Source organism: Notolepis coatsorum (genome assembly GCF_963971535.1).
Source record: "Notolepis coatsorum genome assembly, chromosome: 8".
Taxonomy (NCBI): domain Eukaryota; kingdom Metazoa; phylum Chordata; class Actinopteri; order Aulopiformes; family Paralepididae; genus Notolepis; species Notolepis coatsorum.
Window position 1 is genome coordinate 129,258,965 of NC_140172.1, and position 22,444 is coordinate 129,281,408.

The window sequence follows — 22,444 nt, forward strand, 5'->3', positions numbered from 1 at the left end:
AAGTTCTGAAGTATGTTGTAATAGTGTTTAGTTACTCTGGTATGCAATCAAATATAATATATAAACCTCAGGTGTAATTTCACACTATTCTGAAAACCCAGATTTAGAAATATTAGCATTTTCAAACTTTGTTTTTAATTTTGATATGATAAAAAAAAAGATCATTAAGTAAATAAGACAAGAGGATGAAGATCTGATGCTCCTTTATTACTTAAACAACATAAACTGAAGGAGGAATTTGTATTTTCCCCAAAATTAACAAAAACAAACATCTGACGGTGTTGACAAAGATCTGACGGTGTTGACGAGAAACTGACGGAGTTGACAAAATTGTATATGCATCTCTGATAAATTAACACATGCATTTTTTAAACAGATGGAAGTGACAATGATAAGAACTAATAAATCCTTGTCTTATACTGAACATTTTGTTAACTCAATTGTAATAACAACAAACTTTACATACACTGTTTCCAACTATTACAAAATGCACTGTTTTCATCTACCTCCTCTACACAACTTCCTGATCTCCACTTTCTCACCCTGCACTTCTCCTCTTCGTTTCCTTCTGCATTTCCGATTAGTTTCACTATGATGTCTTGAACTGGGCAGAAACAGAACCTTTTCTGTTGGACCATGGGGATGCAGAAATTCCACTTTCACATCTTGTTGATCAGTATCCACATCGATGATCTTGGCTATCCACCAGTGGTCATCATATTAGGGCGGGCCATACTTTTGTGCAAACATGATTTTAAAGAAATCTTAACATGAGGGGTGTCTAAAATATGTGTTTCTTGTGGGGAATTCAAATATAGGATAATTTTTCAGATATGATAACTCTAACCTACATAACTTTGGATTTCAAAATGGCAGATTTTACCATTTTTCATCCCCTTCGCAGGGCCGGACTGGGGGAATTATTCCGGCCAGGAAATATAGAGCGAAATATAGCCCAAGTCAGGCCACTTTTTAAGCAGGGGGTCTGGGGGTCCCCCACCAGGAAGATTTTTGTTACAAAGACTTAATTCCCTGCATGCTGGTGCAGGACTTTTAAAATATTTACCCTTTAAATGCCATTGTTTGTGATGGCATCACAAATTATTGTTAAAAAAACACAAAAATGTAAATATTTTCAATATATCAAATGCAAAGTGGATTTTTCTGGGGGGGATTATTACAGGCTAATAATTGTTATAATCATCATGTGTCAATGGTTAGCAACAACACTGATTTTGATGGATCTTTACTTAGTTTTTGTAATGTCAGACTTAACAACAACTCTTATCAGAAAAGTGAGAGTATTTAATCATTACAAGAAAAATGAAAAATAAAAATGGTTATGATCAGGACTGAAGTTGAATAAAAGATTTATGGAAAAAAAAGTGACAGGGGACATTGATGATGCATGGTAACGTTAGCTATGTTAGCTAGCTAGCATGTTTATTTTTATCACTGACTAACCTGGTGGTCCCGTGGTGCAAGAAAACATTTGGTCAATGTTGCCACATTTAGCGGCATCTCCTGCAAGGGCCTTTTTTTTCTTTTTCTTTTTTTCCTCTTTGCTCCATGCTTCCTCTTTTTTTTCACTGTTGAAACATTTCATTTCCAGTCATTTCCATCTGACTGTTCTGTGAAATACAAGCAGTAAGCAGTATGTATTTTTCTCTCTTTCCCTCTCTGCTCGACCCTTCCTCTTTTTCCACTGTCCATCTTCAAGCGCAGGTTATGCTTGAATTTTTTTGTCTTTCGCTCCGTCTCTCCCTGTCATTTTGCAGAAGTGCCATCTGCCATTCGATTCGCCATCTCTACTGTCAAACAGTTGTATGGCCTGGTCCCGCCTCCACCAATCACATGCCGCTCCCTTTGTGTGTGTGTGACAGACAGAGCTCCCGATGGCCAGTGCGCCAAGTCCGGGCCTTCGACATACATGGATGCCAACATGAATCTTTGTTTGTCTTCAGCTCTCTTCTGAGGATGTGGTGGAATAGCAGGGCCTTTTGGATTTTCTGATTCCTTACTTTGCTTCCTGATAGCATATTCTTTGTTTCCGTGCCTGGAGAGTCCAGTGGTGATGTATTTGTAGCCTTTTTTCAGCACATTATTGTTTTTCTCAGGTTGTTTTGTTGCTTTGTTACATTTGTAATCTTCTCTTTCAAAGTTTGTATTTCTCTTGAATGCCTTTTTCGCGTTTTACTTTGTTTCTGTTCCTGTCTGAGAGACTCTCTGCGCTGTCTGGCATTGTTATCTAGAATATCCTGATCGGGGGGGGGGGGGTGTCTGCTTCCAGGACCGCACCTTCATGGGACCTTTTCTGTCTGCACCTTTTCTGGACCTCTCTCCAATATTTTCTCCGATACCTCTGTGCCCTGTCTCCCATCTTGTCTATTTCTATTACTTTTTTGTCTTGAACCCTCTTTTTCCACCTTTGTCTTTCCTGCTCTTGCATGACATGTTTGCTCTCTTCGTCAATGTGTAATTTTTCTTTTCTCTTTCATTGGTACTCTATTTCTTCTCCTTCGCTCCTCAACTGACAATTTTTGTCTAGCCATGCTTGCCTATAATACAAAAGTCATGAAAATGTATTAGAATAAGACTATAAAATCAGGTGTCTAGTTACTAAACATGATTGATTGACGTTAAATCTTAAAGCTGCAGTGCATAGTTTCTACAACTAGATGTTGCAAACATCTTCACACTGGCTTGTGCAGGCAAAATCCATGTTCAGTGGAAGCAGTGGGAGCAAATTCAAGAAGACAGTCATTCCAATATTCCTATAGGGTATATTACAACTGATAAGATTGTGACAACTGACTAGCAAAAAATTATCCTATTGATCACTCCATACCATAATGTATTACACTATGGATGGAAAGTCAGAGAAAGTATGATCAGCAATCTAGACATGCATGGACCAGTCCTATATTAAGAATTATAATAAAGATATTAAGATGAAATATCCACAGTTTACACCGTGCACCTTTGCTCTGATCTAAGTAAACAGTATAAAAACAAGAATAACTGTTTTCTTCTGTCTTGTATCCCTTCTGGGATATGAAAGGGCAACATGGAACTCCTTCCCCGCTCTATAAGAGGCAAGAGTGTAGATATTTGGTAGTGAAAACTACACACTGCACCATATTTTACATCAATCAATCAATCAACGTAGACAAGTGATATATTTATATTTATTTATTAACACATGTGCTGGGAAAGTAAGACAATTATTCAATAAGCAGACCACAGCCTGCCCATGCTCTAAACGTCAGAAGTGTATTGTAATGCATGCTATTATATGCACACTTCTGTGCAGATAAAACTCTGAAATAACATTTAAATCCTTTACCATGTTCAAAGATTGTATAATAATAGCATATTATGAGGTTATTGATGGATTTGTCAACTCTGTCAGCTTACACGTCAACTCCGTCAGACACTAAATCTGATGGAGTTGACATCTGACGGAGTTGAAAAAAGGGCACACATTTTCCCTCCAAGCCTGTATTGTGCACTGCAGCTAGCTAGTTTTTTGGCAGTTGCTAGCTATCTTAATAATCTCACTGAAACACTTGAATTCAATCCACTATTGTTTTTTAAAAGTATAATAACGGGGAGACGGTGTTGACATGTTCCAGCTGTGACCATCGGAATATTGACATTGTCTAAAATATCAAAAAGTGTAAAAACTTACCAGACCATGTGTGGTAGTGTTGCATTCACCACATTCAGGGGAAGGAAAAGGGGTCCTCAGGGATAGGGCTGGCAATGCTATTGTCTGATTTAATTAGGTTTATGTCTGACAGAGTTGACATAAACTGAGGACACAACTTTGATAGGTAGATTTCTATGGAAAATATTATTTGAGTTTCACGACATGCATTGTTTTATACATGTATAACCCTTATCTTTGATTTGATATGTATGTTTTCACAAGTGGAGGTCTTTCAAGCTTTTTTGGGCTGGTTAATAGTGTGACCCCTTGCTGAGGACAAGATAATTAACATGGGAGCTTGTAACCACAGATTATACATTTAAACAAATATCCCCCAAAAAACAAATATATGTGCTAAAACATAACATCAGTATACACAATACCTTTAGGTGTAACTTTGTGAGTATGTCAATCATTATGAATTTCTTTCTTTTTTATATAAATTAGAATTTTCTATGTAGGACATGTTTTGTCCCGTGTATTATTAAAAAAAATATTAAATATTTTATTCTTTTTACTTATTATTTTATTGAAAAAAATAAGAACCGTGAGAGAATCGTGATCGCCCAGCCCTAGTCCTCACCATTGTGTCCTGTATAATAGGGTTGGATGGTCCTCCCTAGCAGAGAGGCGAGAGCTGCTTTGGCATCCGTTTCTATATAAAGCCATAATTGGAGATTGTCCAATTTATCTCGCTTCTCTGTTGGAGTGGACATCTGGACCCTATGGTACATGACCAAATGACTGGCTCCTACACTTAAAGCACCTGGAGTTTGTACTGGACTTGGGAAGTCTGCCTTTAGCTTCTGCGCTCCTCTTACGTGGAACATCATACAACAACAAACTCTCAAACTCAATACTTTGGTCAGTTTAACTCCTTCATCACCAACCAATCAAACAAGAGGGAAGACTGTCAGGTTTTAAACTGTGGATACCAAACAGTAGGTAAAGACAACTTTAGTTTGAACTGTTAAACAGTAATCCAGAACTATTTTATTGCACTGTAAAACACTGATTTTATAGTATGTCTGCACTTTGTGCTCATTTCATCATTCATGTCTTTTCTATTCTTCTAAAACTTAATCAAACCATAAACAAAGTGGGCTGTTAGATCCTAATGTGAAAAACCTTACCCATGCTATTATTTTACTTATTTCTATTTTTATTTCTAGGCCCCACTATCCGCTGGGTGCATAGTGCATACTATGACCTTTATCATGTTTTGTAACAGATTACAGACATTCAAGAAGCCTATTGGAACGTGAGGTTCTGATATGATTTGATTAATACAGTATATCTGCATTATTTTATCTTTATCCCACTTTATTCTTTGCTCTTGCTGCTTGTTTTACACTGATTGTATGTCTTATTTCTTACCGATGTCAAGCACTTTGAACTGCAATCCCCTGTATGAAAGGTGCTATACAAATAAAGTTATTATTATTATTAACCATTCCACCATAATCTGCAGTTGTTCTAATTGATTATACAAACTCTTAAAATAAAGATTGAATGAATGAACTTGCATTAGTGGTGGTAATATTTTAGTATGAGATTCTCTTCACTGGGGGTTTAGCCATGGGCTGTTGTTGGTCCATTGTGGACCCATTGAGACATGTAATGTGATTTTGGGCTTTACAAATAAACACAACTTGACACACAGTAACAGGTACACATGTACCGGGGTGACCAAACTAACAAAAATATCATACCCTGGAGCTGCTATGAACACAAGAATACATAAACTATTCTTCTAATCTTTGATGAAAACAGTGGATCACAAATTTGAGTCTATGACATGGTCAGTCATAGACTTATCTTTCCCCCGACATACCACCAAACGGTTCTGGCAGTAGCCATCAAGCTCCACAACCAGGCAGGGCCGAAAACGGGCTAACCGCCGTGGATCGGGAGATCTGGGAGATCCGCTAGATCTAATACGAACTCATCCGGTTTTTCTTTTTGCTCTATTTACTACTGTATGTATTTTGCCTTGTAATCCAGTTATTCTAATGCTGATGTTGCTACAGACACCTGACTCTCCCTGCAGGAAAAGAATAATGGTTTTTAATTAGGGATGTCCGATATTATCGGCCGATATCGGCATTAAAATGTGATATCGGAAAATATCGGTATCGGTTTTCAAAAAATAAGAAAATACAAAATATTTACATTTCTATAACCTTTATTTACCCAGGCAAGCAAGTAAGAACAAATTCTGATTTTATTTATTGTCAAAAGTATGCATAATGTTGTGTTAATTCCACAACAAGAGATATGTAATGTTAATTACCTGAAATTATTTAAAAAAAATTGGGGGGGGAAACCCTGCATATATCGGTATCGGTTGATATCGGAAATTAAGAGTTGGACAATATCGGTATATCGGTAAAAAAGCCAATATCGAGCATCCCTATTTTTAATCAATCAAATTAAAAGATAGTATCCGATCAAAGCCAAGTGAATGAACGCAGCACTGGCTCAGACACGGTTCTCTCCTCCCCTCACTGACGGTTCTCTTCCCCCCTCACTGACGGTTCTCTTCCCCCCTCATCCCCCCCCTCACTGACTGTTCTCTTCCCCCCTCACTGACTGTTCTCTTCCCCCCTCACTGACCGTTCTCTTCCCCCCCCTCACTGACGGTTCTCTTCCCCCCTCACTGACCGTTCTCTTCCCCCCCCTCACTGACTGTTCTCTTCCCCCCTCACTGACTGTTCTCTTCCCCCCTCACTGACTGTTCTCTCCCCCCCTCACTGACGGTTCTCTTCCCCCCTCACTGACCGTTCTCTTCCCCCCTCACTGACTGTTCTCTTCCCCCCCTCACTGACGGTTCTCTCCCCCCCTCACTGACGGTTCTCTTCCCCCCTCACTGACCGTTCTCTTCCCCCCTCACTGACTGTTCTCTTCCCCCCCTCACTGACGGTTCTCTTCCCCCCTCACTGACCGTTCTCTTCCCCCCTCACTGACTGTTCTCTTCCCCCCCTCACTGACGGTTCTCTTCCCCCCTCACTGACGATAGAGACCTCTCTCCTCCAGGGGCAGAACATACCTGTGGTCCGCATGCTCCTCTGGGCTGTCTGGCCACTCCTTCTTTAGATACTGATTCGCCAACTTCTGCAGAGCCTGCAGGGTGGAAACGGGTGAGAGAAGAGGAGGGTGAACTTTCACCTCTGACGCCGTGATCTATGCCCTGTGTCTCCTCGTCAGATAATGCCGCTTAGAAGACGGCGACCCCAAGACCTTGGCCTATAAACCAGAGGGTAGCAATAATGGTAAATAATAACACATGGAACCGAGAGGCCCAGGGACTACGGTTAGTTGCTCTAAAGAGGAGAACAGCCGGGAAACTAGGGCCGGGTATCGGCACCGATTACCTGATTCAATTTCGATTCACAAGGTCCCGATTAGATTTTATTTTGATTACATTTGATGTAGATTAAATTACGCTTGATGGCGTTGCTTTCGGGGGCAAGCACCTGCCAAGGCTGCCATTGTTGTCAAAAGATTCATAGATCAGCAGTAACTCGGCGCAAGGCAAACATAGACATCCGCAGGACAAATGGTGCGATAGAAATAACATGAAGCCAGGAAAAATCTTCACACACCCACTGAAAAAAGGCATAGATCCAAAGATTGATTTTTAAAGAATTGATATCGGATTTTTCAAACAAAACTATTCAATATCGAATTGTTTGTGTATATAGTTTTACACAACCCTACAGGAAACTAAATTTTTTTTTTTTGTACAACATTCCTTCTTCTCCGAAGGAATCTTCATAAAGACCGCCCCTTCACCATAATCAACCTGAGATCCATAGACTCATCATGTACTTGTTGGCAAGGCACATTTTTATCCAGCTACAACTACACACCTTTTACAATTAGCCCGACATAATTCAACACTCCGTGGACTCGCTCACCTGTTAGAACATAGCTTGGAATTTGGCTCGCTTCCTGTTATTTTATGCTGAGCTAGGCTCATTTTTGGCAGAAAAATGTAATTCATGTTGACCGCATCCCCCCCCCCACCCCCCAGAGATATATTGGGTTCCTGCCCCCCCCCCCCCCCCCCCCCCCCCCCCCCACTGCCAGCAGTGAGGTTAGCCTTTGAGGAACTGAAATAGCAGGGCAGAGTAAACAGAAGGCGAAAATAAAGAAGTGGGGGAATATTTCTGCTTCAGTGCGTCCCTCTGGTATGTGTCAGGGAGACATCCTTCTGCTGTTGCATCAACGAAAACACGGGGCAGAACGGAGCACAAGACGCAAGCCGACCGGGGTTGGCTAGCCGCTGTGAGGAAGACCTAGCCAAGGCTAGCTAACAAAAGCTAACAGAGACGGTTCCAATCGGATGAACTAAAATGATTCTTCCATTCCATTGGTGCATTTTGAGCATAACACCCCCACCCCACCTCCCCCAGTCAGGTTCAAGACAAGTCATCCTATATATAGCAATGTTCCATAACGGTTAGAGCAAAGAGAAATGGTGCATAATAATGTTCAACATTCATTAGCTCAACTACTTGGTCTGGCCATTGGGATAGATTTCAAGGGAAAGTGCCCAGAGCTGATTTGTTTGTCAGACAGGTGAGGAGGGTTTTCCAGTCAAAGTCTACTTCCAGAACTAACGAGTTGGAGCACAGTCTGGCTGGGCAGCCCGTCAATGCCTCATGTGTTATTATTCATCCTAAAAAAATATATAAGCTTTTACTTCATAAAACATTATGTAAATGTTATAAGTTATGGAATTAAATACTGAAAAGATCTGCCAAATCAAATATATTATTTTACATGTAGTCATTTAGCTGATGCTTTTATCCAAAGCGATATATTAGGAGTATTATTATTACACACCATCTGGCACTATGTCTGGCACCGTATATTCTATATTAGTAGCATAGCCCTATATATTAGCAGTTTTGCAGTCAGTTGTCATATAATTCAAGTCTAAACTGATTCCACTTAATATCAACAAGAAAACATTGACATTTAAAACTATTAAATGTTGGAACTTTATGATCATATTTCAGAATAATGGTTATGTTTGGGAATGTAGGAAATCACTTTCATTCCTGGTTATGTTTCTGTTCCTCCAAGAATATTGTTCTCATCCAGCTTTCATTCACATTCCTTGAACTGGTTTCTACCCTTGGCCTCTGAACTGACCAGGCTCAGCACTTCCACTCTCTCTCTTCTCTTCTCCGGTCCCGACACACATTAGGCTCCAGCTCTGAACCCTCGCTCTATTCTCTTCTCCTGCCCGACACACACATTAGGCTCCAGCTCTGAACCCTCGCTCTCTTCTCTTCTCTTCTCTTCTCCTGTCCCGACACACATTAGGCTCCAGCTCTGAACCCTCGCTCTCTTCTCTTCTCTTCTCTTCTCCTGTCCCGACACACATTAGGCTCCAGCTCTGAACCCTCGCTCTCTTCTCTTCTCTTCTCTTCTCCTGTCCCGACACACATTAGGCTCCAGCTCTGAACCCTCGCTCTCTTCTCTTCTCTTCTCTTCTCCTGTCCCGACACACATTAGGCTCCAGCTCTGAACCCTCGCTCTCTTCTCTTCTCCGGTCCCGACACACATTAGGCTCCAGCTCTGAACCCTCTCCCTCTTCTCTTCTCCGGTCCCGACACACATTAGGCTCCAGCTCTGAACCCTCTCCCTCTTCTCTTCTCCGGTCCCGACACACATTAGGCTCCAGCTCTGAACCCTCGCTCTCTTCTCTTCTCCTGTCCCGACACACATTAGGCTCCAGCTCTGAACCCTCTCTCTCTTCTCTTCTCTTCTCCTGTCCCGACACACATTAGGCTCCAGCTCTGAACCCTCTCTCTCTTCTCTTCTCTTCTCCTGTCCCGACACACATTAGGCTCCAGCTCTGAACCCTCTCTCTCTTCTCTTCTCTTCTCCTGTCCCGACACACATTAGGCTCCAGCTCTGAACCCTCTCTCTCTTCTCTTCTCCTGTCCCGACACACACATTAGGCTCCAGCTCTGAACCCTCTCTCTGAGAAGATGAGGCCCTCTCTTCTCTTCTCTTCTCTTCTCCTGCCCCAATACACATTAGGCTCCAGCTCTGAACTCATTGGTCTCCGTGAGCCTGGAGCCAAAGCCCCAAACCCACCACAAACCCAGCCATTGTAGGAGCCGGAGAGAGAGAGAATAGTCGACTGACATGCCTGAATGGTGTGGTGGGCGAGAGAGAGAGGGAGGGGAGGAGGAGGGATGAGAGGATGGTAGAGGAAGAGACATACAGAGGGGGACATTTTATTACTTACTGTGATTTGAATATCAATTGGCTAATGGTTACGGCGGCTTGCAGGTGTAAGAGACACAGAGAGAGAGGCGGGTAGAGAAGAGACAGAGGGGTGGTGGTTGGCTTGGGGGAGGGGGGGGAGAGGGGTAGCATTTTAAGGCCACTCTGACACACTTTGATTCAACTGTTGGCAGTGGGGTGTCTAAATCGATCACATGACCAACTGTCTACGCGGCAGCCATGATGACACAGAACGCCATTCAACCTGCAGCCACGCAATAAATACCGCCGTTTTATCGGTTCACGGTGCAAAGTCTAATGAGTAATGGTACCCGATACTGGCATCACACCACATAGACAGTCATTCAGCTACTATGACACTACTGGAACAAAGGGCTACACAATTCATCTTAAAAAAAGGAACACGCCAACATTATGGGAAATGCTCTTACTTTCAGATAAGAATAGATACCAATTTCCTCTCTGCAAGTAGAAAGCAATAGCACCTCTCCCAGAGTTTTTAAGCTAAGCTAGTGGTCCATATCCACTTCCATTCATTTGTGCTAAGCTAGGCTAGCTTGCAGTCGGATAGCTTTGTACTGGACATTGGTATCTATGTCTGACTCTGGACTCCAGAAAAGCAAGTCTGAGAGAATAGCCAACGTCTAATAACCAACCTTGCAGATTCTGAGAGATCAGTTGAAAATAAACATCTTTCCATCTATTATCTTGTTTATTATGGGTTCTAGGACATAACCTGCATATAACCCATATAACTTTGTATGATAGCATGTACAATAATGCTGTATATACCATATATATATTCATATCATATATATCCACATCTGTCTGAATATACCTGCATATAATCCTTTTTACATACCTGTAGATACTATATATATATATATATATCCCTAACTTCTTACTAGTTATACCACTGGCCAGTATGACTTACTACCATAATGTCTTCATACCTATATCACTGTACATTACAATACTGTACATTAGGGGTGGACGGTATGGTCTAAAATTTATATCACGGTATAATCTGAAGCATAGACGGTAACGGTATATATCACGGTATCAGTGTTTCCGTTAGAATAATTTTTTTTGCCTGATAGGCAGGCTATATAAAGAATGACATCCTCAAGGCATGTAGATTTATAATAGTTTAACTTAAAACTAGGCTACTTTTGCGTATAAAGTCATTATATTCCAAATAAAATAAGTCCCGAGTCGAGACTCCGTGCTGCTCCCATTGCAACAGCGGGGCTGGATACTGGCTTTTGCTAGAAGCATATGTAGCTGCAGAGCCGCAGAGCCAGGGGCTCTTTCAGGTCAATTCAGGGCAATTCAGCCGTTGGGTGGGGGGGCGCTGTTGAGCGGCCTGTGACCAGACCTGAAAGAGCCCCTGGCTCTGCGGCTCTGCAGCTGCATGCTATTTCGCAAATCCACTGCTGCTCTAGCCGTCCTCCCGGCTCCGCTGCAGCCGTCGTTATCATAACACTACACACATATCATAATGTTTACAGCAAACTGTAGTTGATCACCAGGTATGTTTTATTAACTTAGAATAATTAATATAAGAAAAACGATGGTAAGATCTCTTACCTTTCTCCACTGGTTAAAAATGCCAGGAACTGAAATTGAAACTTGCTGTGCGCCGCGGTGATATGTGTTTAGTATGAAATGACAATTGCGTGTTGACTGCGCCCACTGCGCGAAGCCTCCTAAATAACTTTTTCCAGTTTGCACATATCTATTATCTATGACTAATTCTATCTATTTTTAGGGGCAAATGCGATTGAAATAGTCGCGCTGTGGTTACATGACGACGACGTCATTGCTATTTTAGAGCTTCTCTACCGGTTACACGGTATAGTCAAAATCCATACCGTAGAGCAAATTCATACCGTTTATACCGTATACCGTTTATACCGTCCACCCCTACTGTACATACATCTGATTGGCATTATTACTCAGTAGTACCCATTTATATATACTCTAGTTTAATATTGCTATTACACTTGACCGTTACATTTGCACTCTGGGTAGATTGCACTGTACTTGTGCTGTATAATTACAATGTGAATCTAATCTAATCTATATTTCAACGAAAGTGGTGGAGCTGTTGCTCAACGCAAAAAAACTCATCAGTGTTGTTCCCCAACAGACCACAGGCCTCTTGACGGGTACAAATTCTTTAAAAATAAAGATAAAATAAAAGCTCTCCATGAAGGAAAGGTGACATTAGCAGCTACCAGTGTGTGATTTATGACAGTATGAGGCATCCAGATTGTTTAGTGTATACAGTGCAAATACACTAAACAAACAGTTCCAACGGGTCCAAAGATGTTCTAATGAAAAATGGCTTTCAAGCCCACGGGTCATATAATGAACACGTGTGTGTGTACGTGTGTGTGTGTGTGTGTGTGCACGGCGGAGCATCCATCCTCACACAGGCTGACAGCAGCCAGCCTCCATGGGAAACCAAAGCATGGCTGCTGTGACAACTATAATGATGTAGATGTTGAAGGTATTGCTATGGATTGATTGTGAGGTATAGAGTTCCTTATATATATATATATCAGTGGTAAGAGCAGGTGCAGTATACACCTGTAGATTAGATTATAAATTCTTGTGAATACACAGCACAAGGACTGTGCTAACCAGAGTGCAAAGGTAGCAGTAAAGTGCAATAGCAATATACAAGTAGGGCTGCAACTAATGACTAATTTGGTAGTCGACTAATCTGCCGATTATTTTTTCGATTAGTCGACTAATCGAAAACCAATGTAAACAACAACAACAAAAAAACAATTTTTTTTTTTTTTTTTTTTTTAATTACCTATCTTTGTGAAAGTGGGTTCTCAGCTCTGGTCCAGCTGAAGACAGAGCAGAGGAACAGATTGGACATTGAGCATGACCTCAGAGTTGCTTGTCTACCATCACCCCAGACTTTGAGACTCTTGTCAGGACCAAACAACAACATCATAACATGATGATCCCATAGCAAATTAAAATAATGACTCATGAAACATTTTAATTTGGATCTTTAAGCCACTTTAAATGAAAATGTATTTGAAGAACAATACAGCAATCACTCATAACAAGATAAATAAATTAAATAATACAAATTAAAGTGGAAGTGTACTTTAAATAACTTTTGTTTGCTGTGTGTGAGAGGAGTCCGTGTGTGTGTATGTGTGTGTGTCTTACTCTGATCGCTGTGTGAGTGAGAGGAGTGTGTGTACTGTGTAATTTGTGTGTGTGTCTTACTCTGATCGCTGTGTGAGTGAGAGGTGTGTACTGTGTAATTTGTGTATGTGTGTGTCTTACTCTGATCGCTGTGTGTGAGTGAGAGGAGTGTGAATGTGTGTGTGTCTTACTCTGATCGCTGTGTGTGAGTGAGAGGAGTGTGAATGTGTGTGTGTCTTACTCTGATCGCTGTGTGTGAGAGAGAGGAGTGTGAATGTGTGTGTGTCTTACTCTGATCGCTGTGTGTGAGTGAGAGGAGTGTGTATGTGTGTGTGTCTTACTCTGATCGCTGTGTGTGAGAGAGAGGAGTGTGAATGTGTGTGTCTTACTCTGATCGCTGTGTGTGAGTGAGAGGAGTGTGTATGTGTGTGTGTCTTACTCTGATCGCTGTGTGTGAGTGAGAGGAGTGTGTATGTGTGTGTCTTACTCTGATCGCTGTGTGTGAGTGAGAGGAGTGCGTGTGTACTGTGTAATGTATTGTGTGTCTAGTCTGATCATCATCTCCTGCAGGGGAACAATGTTTTCAATGTCCAAAATTTGCTATGGGATCATCATGTTATGATGTTGTCTGGAACCCTGAGAAGCCACTCACAAAGATAGGTAGTGCAAAAAAAAAAAAAAAAAAAATTAAATAAAGTTTTTTTTTTTTTTTTTTTTTTTTTATGACTAATCGACGCAACAATTTCTCGTCGACGATTTTTTTATAATCGACGTCGTCGATTATGTCGACTAATCGTTGCAGCCCTATATACAAGTGATTAAATTTAATAAAGGCATAATAAATAATAAAGGCATAATAAAGGCACCGAGATTTGGCAGAGTTATGTGATGACTCTTCAGATAAGGGTTTCCCCAAAGACCTTGAAAAGGAAGGGACATATTTAGTGTATGTCTACTGGGTGACCCTTACACATTCCAAAAGGGGTGCCTGAACAAAACTCAAAACAGGAAATAACACATCACCAAAAATACACAATGTCCACCGCCGTCACGGATCACTGTTAAAACATACCAGACTGACATCATGAAAGCTCCAAATATGGAATACATGCTTTAAGTGTCTACTACTCTAGACTACTACCATACTGTCTTTACACATGTATCACTGTGTATATTATACTACAACTCTGTACATACATCTGATTAGCACTACACTCAGTAGTACTAAGTTGTATAATGTTGTACCCAGTTTAATCACCTGTACATTGTATATTGCTGTTGCACTTTACTGCTACATTTGCATTCTGGAAGGGGCCCAGCCTTGCCACATTCTGGTCTGAAATCTTTGAAACTATCGGCACAGCCTACAACCTTACCATCACCCCTGATCCTCTCATGGCCTTGTTCTGTGTTCCTCTGCAGCCTCTACCCTCCAAAATATCACATCCTGTTCTTGCCTTCTCCACTTTATTGGCCAGGCGACTTATTCTTTTTAAGTGGAAACATACTAAACCTCCATCTCACAATAGGTGGGTTAAGGAACTACTATTATCTATTAATCTTGAAAAGCTCAGATTCTCCCTCAAAGGCCCTACTGGCTCCCTGAATACCTTTGAGAAGACTTGGAGACCCCTTTTAAAGCACATAGAATCCTTGACATCCCTGCCTGGTTGTGACGACTGAGTCCCCCCCCCCCCTCTGTTTCCCTATTTTTATTTATTTCTTAAAATGTTTTGTCTTTTCATTTCAGTTATATTAGTATCATAGGTGTCAAACTGTCTGCATAATTTTGAAAACTCTTCCAATAAAGAAAGTTATTTAAAAAAAAACATACCAGACTGACCAAATATGGAATACATGCTTTAAGTGTCTACTACTCTAGACTACTACCATACTGTCTTTACACATGTATCACTGTGCATATTATACTACAACTCTGTATACATCTGATTAGCACTACACTCAGTAGTACTAAGTTGTATATGTTGTACCCAGTTTAATCACCTGTACATTGTATATTGCTGTTGCACTTTACTGCTACATTTGCATTCTGGTTGGATGCCAAACTTCTTTTCGTTGTACTGTACTTACTTGTGCTGCATAATGACAATACATTTGAATCTAATGTGTCAGCCATATGAAAACCTAGAAGGGGCCCAAAGACCCCAAACAGGAAGTGACATATTCCTTAAACATCTATGGAAATGGCATTTACAGCATTGTGAGATTCCTCAATTTGACAGATGTCTGAATGCACCAGACCTGTGGGGCAGGTTGGTTGATTTGATTGACATCCTAAAGCATCAGTTGTTCAAAATTGACTTTGTATTTGGACAATATTTTAGGAGTTCACCTTGAAGTGCCCCACGGAGTAGGTACTTTTTACAGGAAGAGAAAACAATGGATTTCTAAACAATGGATGTCTTTAAACGAAAATAAAAAAGGAAATTATTTTTGTGAATGTTTTTGGTACACATACCGTAAATAGATGATAACTAGGTGAATACAAAAGGGGTAACATTGAGGAAAACATTTCTTTATCTATAAATACAAAGTGAACCCTTCTAGAGTATACGGGTGTTAGGCAGTGCTCACACACTGCAACTTTAAGACAAAACAAACAGATATACATTCTGCCGAAGACCATCATCACATAACCAGAAATAGTCATTACCTCTTTTAGGTCACACAGACATGCGTAATATGAAATGAAAATATGAAAAACATATCCTGCAGCTGAATGGGCAAATACCACAGGGGAAGACTGAAGGAGCCTGAAAACTGATCAAACATAAGCTGAAGGAGCCTGAAAACTGATCAAACATATGCTGAAGGAGCCTGAAAACTGATCAACCATAAGCTGAAGGAGCCTGAAAACTGACCAAACATAAGCTGAAGGAGCCTGAAAACTGACCAAACATAAGCTGAAGGAGCCTGCCTGAAAACAAATAAAACTGAACTTTTTTTAATAGTGCGAACACTCATGGCGGCCAGTGTTGGAAAGTAATTACTTGACTTAACTTAAAAAAACAAACGCTTCAAACAATGTAAGTGTTCTGTCAACAGTTTTTATACAGGCCCAAATACAATAGAGATCAATAGGAATGCTGCAGAAAACGACCACTTACAACGTTGTGAATACTGGACTCTATATGACAACCCCTTTTGAAGGCAGCATGTATCCGGAAATAAATAAATATATAAACAAGGTTTTTTGCAAAAATGCATGCGTTTGGTAAGTACCGAGAGACCTGTAGGCCATAAAGTGAACCCCGTTATCGTTTCATCCCGTTCCAACCTTGGGGGACTACGAAATGTTCACTCTGGGTGAAAGATCCATTTGTGTAGATTTAGGAATAAAAAGTTCTCCATCTACAATCCTGCCGGTTTTGTACAATTATACTTTTAAAGTCGGGACTAGATCTTTCCTCGCGAACGGATACTTTGGTCATCGCGTAGTAGGGCTGGGCGATTAATCGATTGTATCGATTAATTCGAATGAATGATTTAGGACGATTTAAAAGAGATGAAAATCGATTTTCAAAACAAAAAAAAGAGCATGGGAAAAAAATTCATGGAATCCACAGAGTACATATCGGAGAGTACAGAAAAGGACGAAATGGACCAAAAACGCCTTCTAAAGTTTGCAAAAAGGTTTCTAAACAATAGGCGTGTTCGAGATTGATTTCGGCTCGCCTCGAAAATAGACGAGTAGCCGAGTGCAGCCGGGGGAGGAGTCAGAACGTCGGACACTTCAGATTTGACAACAGCCTGCTCGTCTAGTCTCGCACGGCAGATACGCATTCACATCACCACCACACAGACATACACACCTGTCCAGCTCATTATAATGCGATGGCCGCGTGCAAAATTAGATTAGATTCAAATGTACAGCACACCATTCATATACTGCTATAGTGGAATATACTATTCATAATCCATAATGTATAGCATCTTGTTGCACGCTCCTGGCCACCGCAGCGCGCACGCACACACAACACACATAATTCTGTTTTGCATCTATATATATATATACTGTATATTGAGACAAAACAGAATTATATATATAGTATTGAGGCAAAACTGTGTGTGTGTGTGGGATACAGTATCAGATCAGCTGCTGCATCATTAATAACTATAGATTTATATGGAATTCGTTAATCTATCTAGCGATTGGGTTAACTGAGAGCCAGATTGCTTAGAGGAGTACTGTACATAGAGCGGTAATGCTCAGATTGCTCATTGAGTCATGACTATAAATGCAAAACGTAATTGTCTAATATATCTGATAGACGGGATCCGTACTGTATTGTTGTACCCATTCTGCAATCGGTTAATAAAGTTTTCAATCAATCAATCAAACGTCTCATAACTTCCTCTTGTGGGCATGGCTGGTGGTGACAACCAGGTGACAACTTTTCTGAGCTAATAGGCGCTTTGCGCAGAGATAGCAAGCCGTTTCCCATCATGCATTTGCGTGGAGCAGTCGGGTGAGTGGTACTGTGGAGCCTCGCTCTGAAGGCTGTGCGTGGCTCGCTCCCGCGAGATTTCCGCGCCTCGTCTGGTCAGATTTTCAGAGCAAGTCGGACAACATTCTAACCGTCATGCAACACGCTTGGCGAGGCCGTAGTAAAACCTGCGCAGATCTGCGTCCGCCTAGCCAATCTCGAACACGCCTAATGTTATATGCATCTCACGTCCATTCAGAAAGAAAGTGTACAAGATGTTAGACAGACAGGGTGGGATAGATATAGAAACTGCATCGAACGGTGGCTTAACTTGCCAGGCGAGAATCATACCATTGCGGAGACTACAAACATTGTTTAGAGATAGAGTTTGCCAATGTTGCTTGCTATAGGCGTTTTATCGACAAAAAGCGCTTGGATACAGCTGAGAAACTGGCCACAACGTGTTCTGCAGCTCAAGATGTGGATACACTATTTGATGCTGTGCTGAAAGACAGCTTAGCTGTGTTTTTATAGTTTACATAACTAGTAGGGGTGGGAATCACCAGATACTTAAGTCACGATACGATAGTATTGCGATTCAAAATATATTGCGATATGCTGAGTATTGAGATATTAATATTGCGATATATTGCGATTTATTACCTTTTTTCAACTGCAAAGTAAAACTTTGTCAACATGTTTTATCTAATAAAATAAAGTTTTCAGTCTGTTCATCTCACTTCCATAATTTTTATTGCAGCAAATGGGATTTTCTCAAGCAGACAGATGTCAACACTGTAATCTGTGTTGCATGTACCTGACAAACCGAACTGTTTGTATTACAGTCATATTCCAACTTAAATGAATGCACGTGTGTGTGGACTACTGTACTATTACAGGTATTGAAATGAACAATGCAACTTCCTTATACAAAAACAAAAAATAAGTTATGCAGCCCCAGAGCCCTTCAGCAACTGGGGGGTTTGAAATAAAATGACTGTTAAATTGAAATTATATAAAACATGTACTCTTTAAAATAAAATCATATATACCGTAATTCCTCTAATAGTAACCGGTATTCAATTAAAAACCGGGTCTCCATTAATGACCGGGTGCGCTGTTGAGCTAAGCAATTATAAGCCGGCCTCCTAATACAAGCCGGGTTTCATGTATATTAGAGGAATTACGGTATTTCCCTCAACGGATTTACCATAGGCAATATATTTTGTTATTGTTGTTATATGCTGGCCTGGCTATGCAGTAAATACCATATAATGGTATGGTGTTAATGTTTACCAAGAGAGTAAGCCTACCTCAGAATTGTATAAAACGAAGTTATTATTATTATTATTATTATTATTATTATTATTATTATTATTATTATTATTATTATTATTATTATACCAGTATTGTGATTGCACTATTTTACTTTACTTTTTTTGACCACCTGTAATTGCACTGTTTACTACCGTATTTCATACAGTACTTGGTTTCAATAAATTAACCGGGTTCAAACTGACACAAAATGTTGATTTATTCATTATGATCGGTTTGAAAATTAGAAATATAGGCCTCTCTCTTATACATGCCTCCTCCTAATACAAGCCTGGTATCCGCTACAGTTGAAACAAATACAAGCCGGGGTTACTATTAGAGGAATTACGGTATATTTTTTTTTATGTCGCTACTTGGCGTCCTTGTATCGATACGGTATCACCACGCAAAGTATCGCGATACTATACTGTATAGATATTTCCCCCACCACATTTTCTTCAGATACTGTATGCCATCTAGTTGTATTGTTTTACAGTGATGTTTATGTAGCTCTGCTAGTTCATAGTGATGTTTAAAGTATGTTAGCTTTCAGAACCAATGCGTTACCCTCACCTCTTCCTCCCCCCACACACACACTAGAGCTAGCATGCACCCCTGGGGAAGGGGGGAGCTAACTAGATGGCATACAGTATCTGAAGAAAACTAGAATGCTAGTTATGTAAACTATAAAAAACACAGCTAAACTGTCTCATCAAATAGTCTATTTTTCATATTAGTGTAGCTAGGCTTAGGTGTCATCAGCCCTTGGCACCAATGTGTGTTCAGCACTTATTGGGATCTATTGGGGTTGTGACTCTACAAGTGCCTTTCATGGCAAGGGCAAGAGGAAAAAATGTCCTGTTGCTTGTGAGAAAAAGGAGTACCTGACTGCATTTACAGAACTGGGTAGCAGTTTTACCCTAGACCAGTCTACCTTTCATGGTCTTAGCAAATATATGTGCCACCTGTATGGCCAGCCATCAGCTAAGAATGTGAATGATGCAAGATACAAAGCATTCTGCATGGCGTCATCGGCTTTGCCAGAACTCTCTATGCCCCTGACAAGTGACGCCTTGTACCAACACTGCAAAATGGCAAATTACCAAGCAGCTATAATGAGACATTCATTGAAAGCTGTAATGTGTGCCCCTTCACCCGTTGGCAATGGGTGGTACGTAGAGGATGGGGAGTTAACAGTGACCTGGATGACTACAAATCCGGCTCCTGATAGTGATAGTGTGTTGCAGGTAGTCCACTGCGGTTGCAAACAAGGCAAATGTGAGACAGGAAGATGTCCCTGTGTGTCTGCAAAACTGCCATGTACAGATCTATGTCAAAACTGTGCAAATTTCTAAGGAAACTGAGGATAGGGATACATGGGATGATGACTCAGATGATAGTGGTGAGGATGATTAACATCAGTGTTGCCTGGGAAGTGTGGTGGTGGGTGATGGTGTGGACTGGGGTTGGGATGTATATGGTGAGGGGATTAGGGTAGGGTTATACAGTAGGTATAGTGTGATTTGTTTGTATTTTTGTACCTGCATTCTATTTCGTTTTTAAATGGAAAATAAAAAGGTTAATGAGAATCTTATTGATTTGTCCATTTCTTTACATTATTCCAAATTAAGGGGATTGTGTAGTGTTTTGATTGATTAACCATCTTGATAAAAAATGTGTGGGTCTATTATTTTTCTCATTATACTATCCACCAGGGGTGTAACGATGCGACCTCACAACGATTAATTTCGATTACGATTATTCAGGCAACGATTCAATGCATCATGAAATCTCTTCATTTGACCACGATTCGATTCAATCAGTTAATTCACCAAAAAAAATGTAATACACAAATGTGGCTGGGGGAACTGATTCACTCAGCATGAATGGGTCATAGGTCAATAAAAACAATACACAAAAAAAATCTTTTTTAATTTCGATTAATTTCAATTATAATTGATTCTAACATTTTCAAATCGATGCAGTTGAATCGTCACATAAGAATCGATGCATTTAGATTAATCGATGCACCCCTACTATCCACTGAACTGTTTTATGTGTACAACCTCAATCTTTAGAAAATTGTACCTGCATATTTAATATTGCAGGTTGGGAATCACAAGGTAAAGCGTTTTATACAAATTTGCTGCATATCATGGTATAAATTCACATTCAAGTATACTAATGCACCAATATTTGACTCTGAGTCTCTGATGTTTAGGTACATGTGTAAATGTCAATTTCAGAGAGATTGTCTTCCCAACCAATTTAAAAATGTTTGTAATTTCCATACATATGGCCCCTGACAAAATTCGGCAGGATATCTTGCGGAGAACTTTTAACCCAATGTCCATGATGGTATTGCATGGAAAAATGCATTCAGAATGTAGTTCCCAGACGTGGGAACGAAAATAGTTTTCTAGACACTTTTCAGGCTTCACCTTATGGCCTATTGGATTATACTGCACGGTGCGTTTGAGAGTTTGTAAACGGATGTTTTGATATAGTTTTGCCATTGTTAAATTTGGACCCCATTAACTTTAATGAGAAAAAAAAAAATATTATCTTTAAGAATTCAAGGCAATACATATTATGAGATAAGATAGTAAGATTGATCCCAGTGGGGAAATTCCGGCGTCATAACAGCATGGGGGGGGGGGGGGGGGGGGGGTAAAGGTATGGGCAGGGTAATAATAGAAATACATAAAAATAAGCAATATAATTAGATCTGAATATTATATATTATATGAGGGTCTGTATGCCAATATCGGTTATATCATTTTTGGGGTGAAGTGTTCCTTTAAGTCCATAATTATTTTCTCAAAAGCTGGTCAATAGTCAAATGGAGCTTTAAATTATTATTATTTTTTTTTTAAACATCTCACATCTGAGGAAGTTTTGCCTTTTTCTGATTAGTTCTGTGCACATCACTGGAAATACCTAATGCCTACCCACAGCCATTCACATCTTTATAAAAAAAAAAAAAAAAAAAAGGGAAACGCCATTCTGACACGTTATTCCTGTAGCCCAGCGCAGTTCAGTCTATATGTGTGAGCGTGTGCCATGCTGTCCTACAGCTAGAAGTCAAGAGATCCCTCGAGGATGTCACCTGCATGTAAACTCTGTGGCTGCTCCATGGGCTGACGTCGTGGGCCCATCAAATCCTGGTGAGAGCTCTCAGATTGAAATGCTGGTTCAGACCTGTACGCGATACCGATACATAAACCTCACTTGGGTGCGAGAACACAATATTACGTGGCTTCTCCAAACAGTCAGCGCCCCATTCATTGTCTATGGAGCAGCCTCAGATATTACATCCAGGTGACGTAAAAATGTTGTTCTGACTGAACTGTCCAGGAGCGTAGAAATAACACATCAACTCACAAGTAATTTTTTGTCACAAGTCAAGTCTCAAGTCTTTAGTGTTCTATCAGGCCATATAATTTGTCCCCCTTGAATATAGAAGGTGGCTGAAATGGATATAGACTAACGTTACTCAGAGTAATAAGAAAATATTGCAGTA

The 22,444-nt window shown here is 40.3% G+C and overlaps 1 protein-coding gene across 1 annotated transcript in view; it reads right to left on the minus strand.

The window, feature by feature from the left end:
* The window catches only part of LOC311233267 (F-BAR and double SH3 domains protein 2-like), a 124,031-nt gene that overhangs the window by 71,103 nt on the left and 30,484 nt on the right, over positions 1-22,444 (minus strand). Inside the window, exon 4 of the mRNA XM_084320206.1 lies at positions 6,762-6,835. Within this exon, the coding sequence (XP_084176332.1) occupies positions 6,762-6,835 (74 nt within the window). The remainder of the gene's footprint in view (positions 1-6,761; positions 6,836-22,444) is intronic.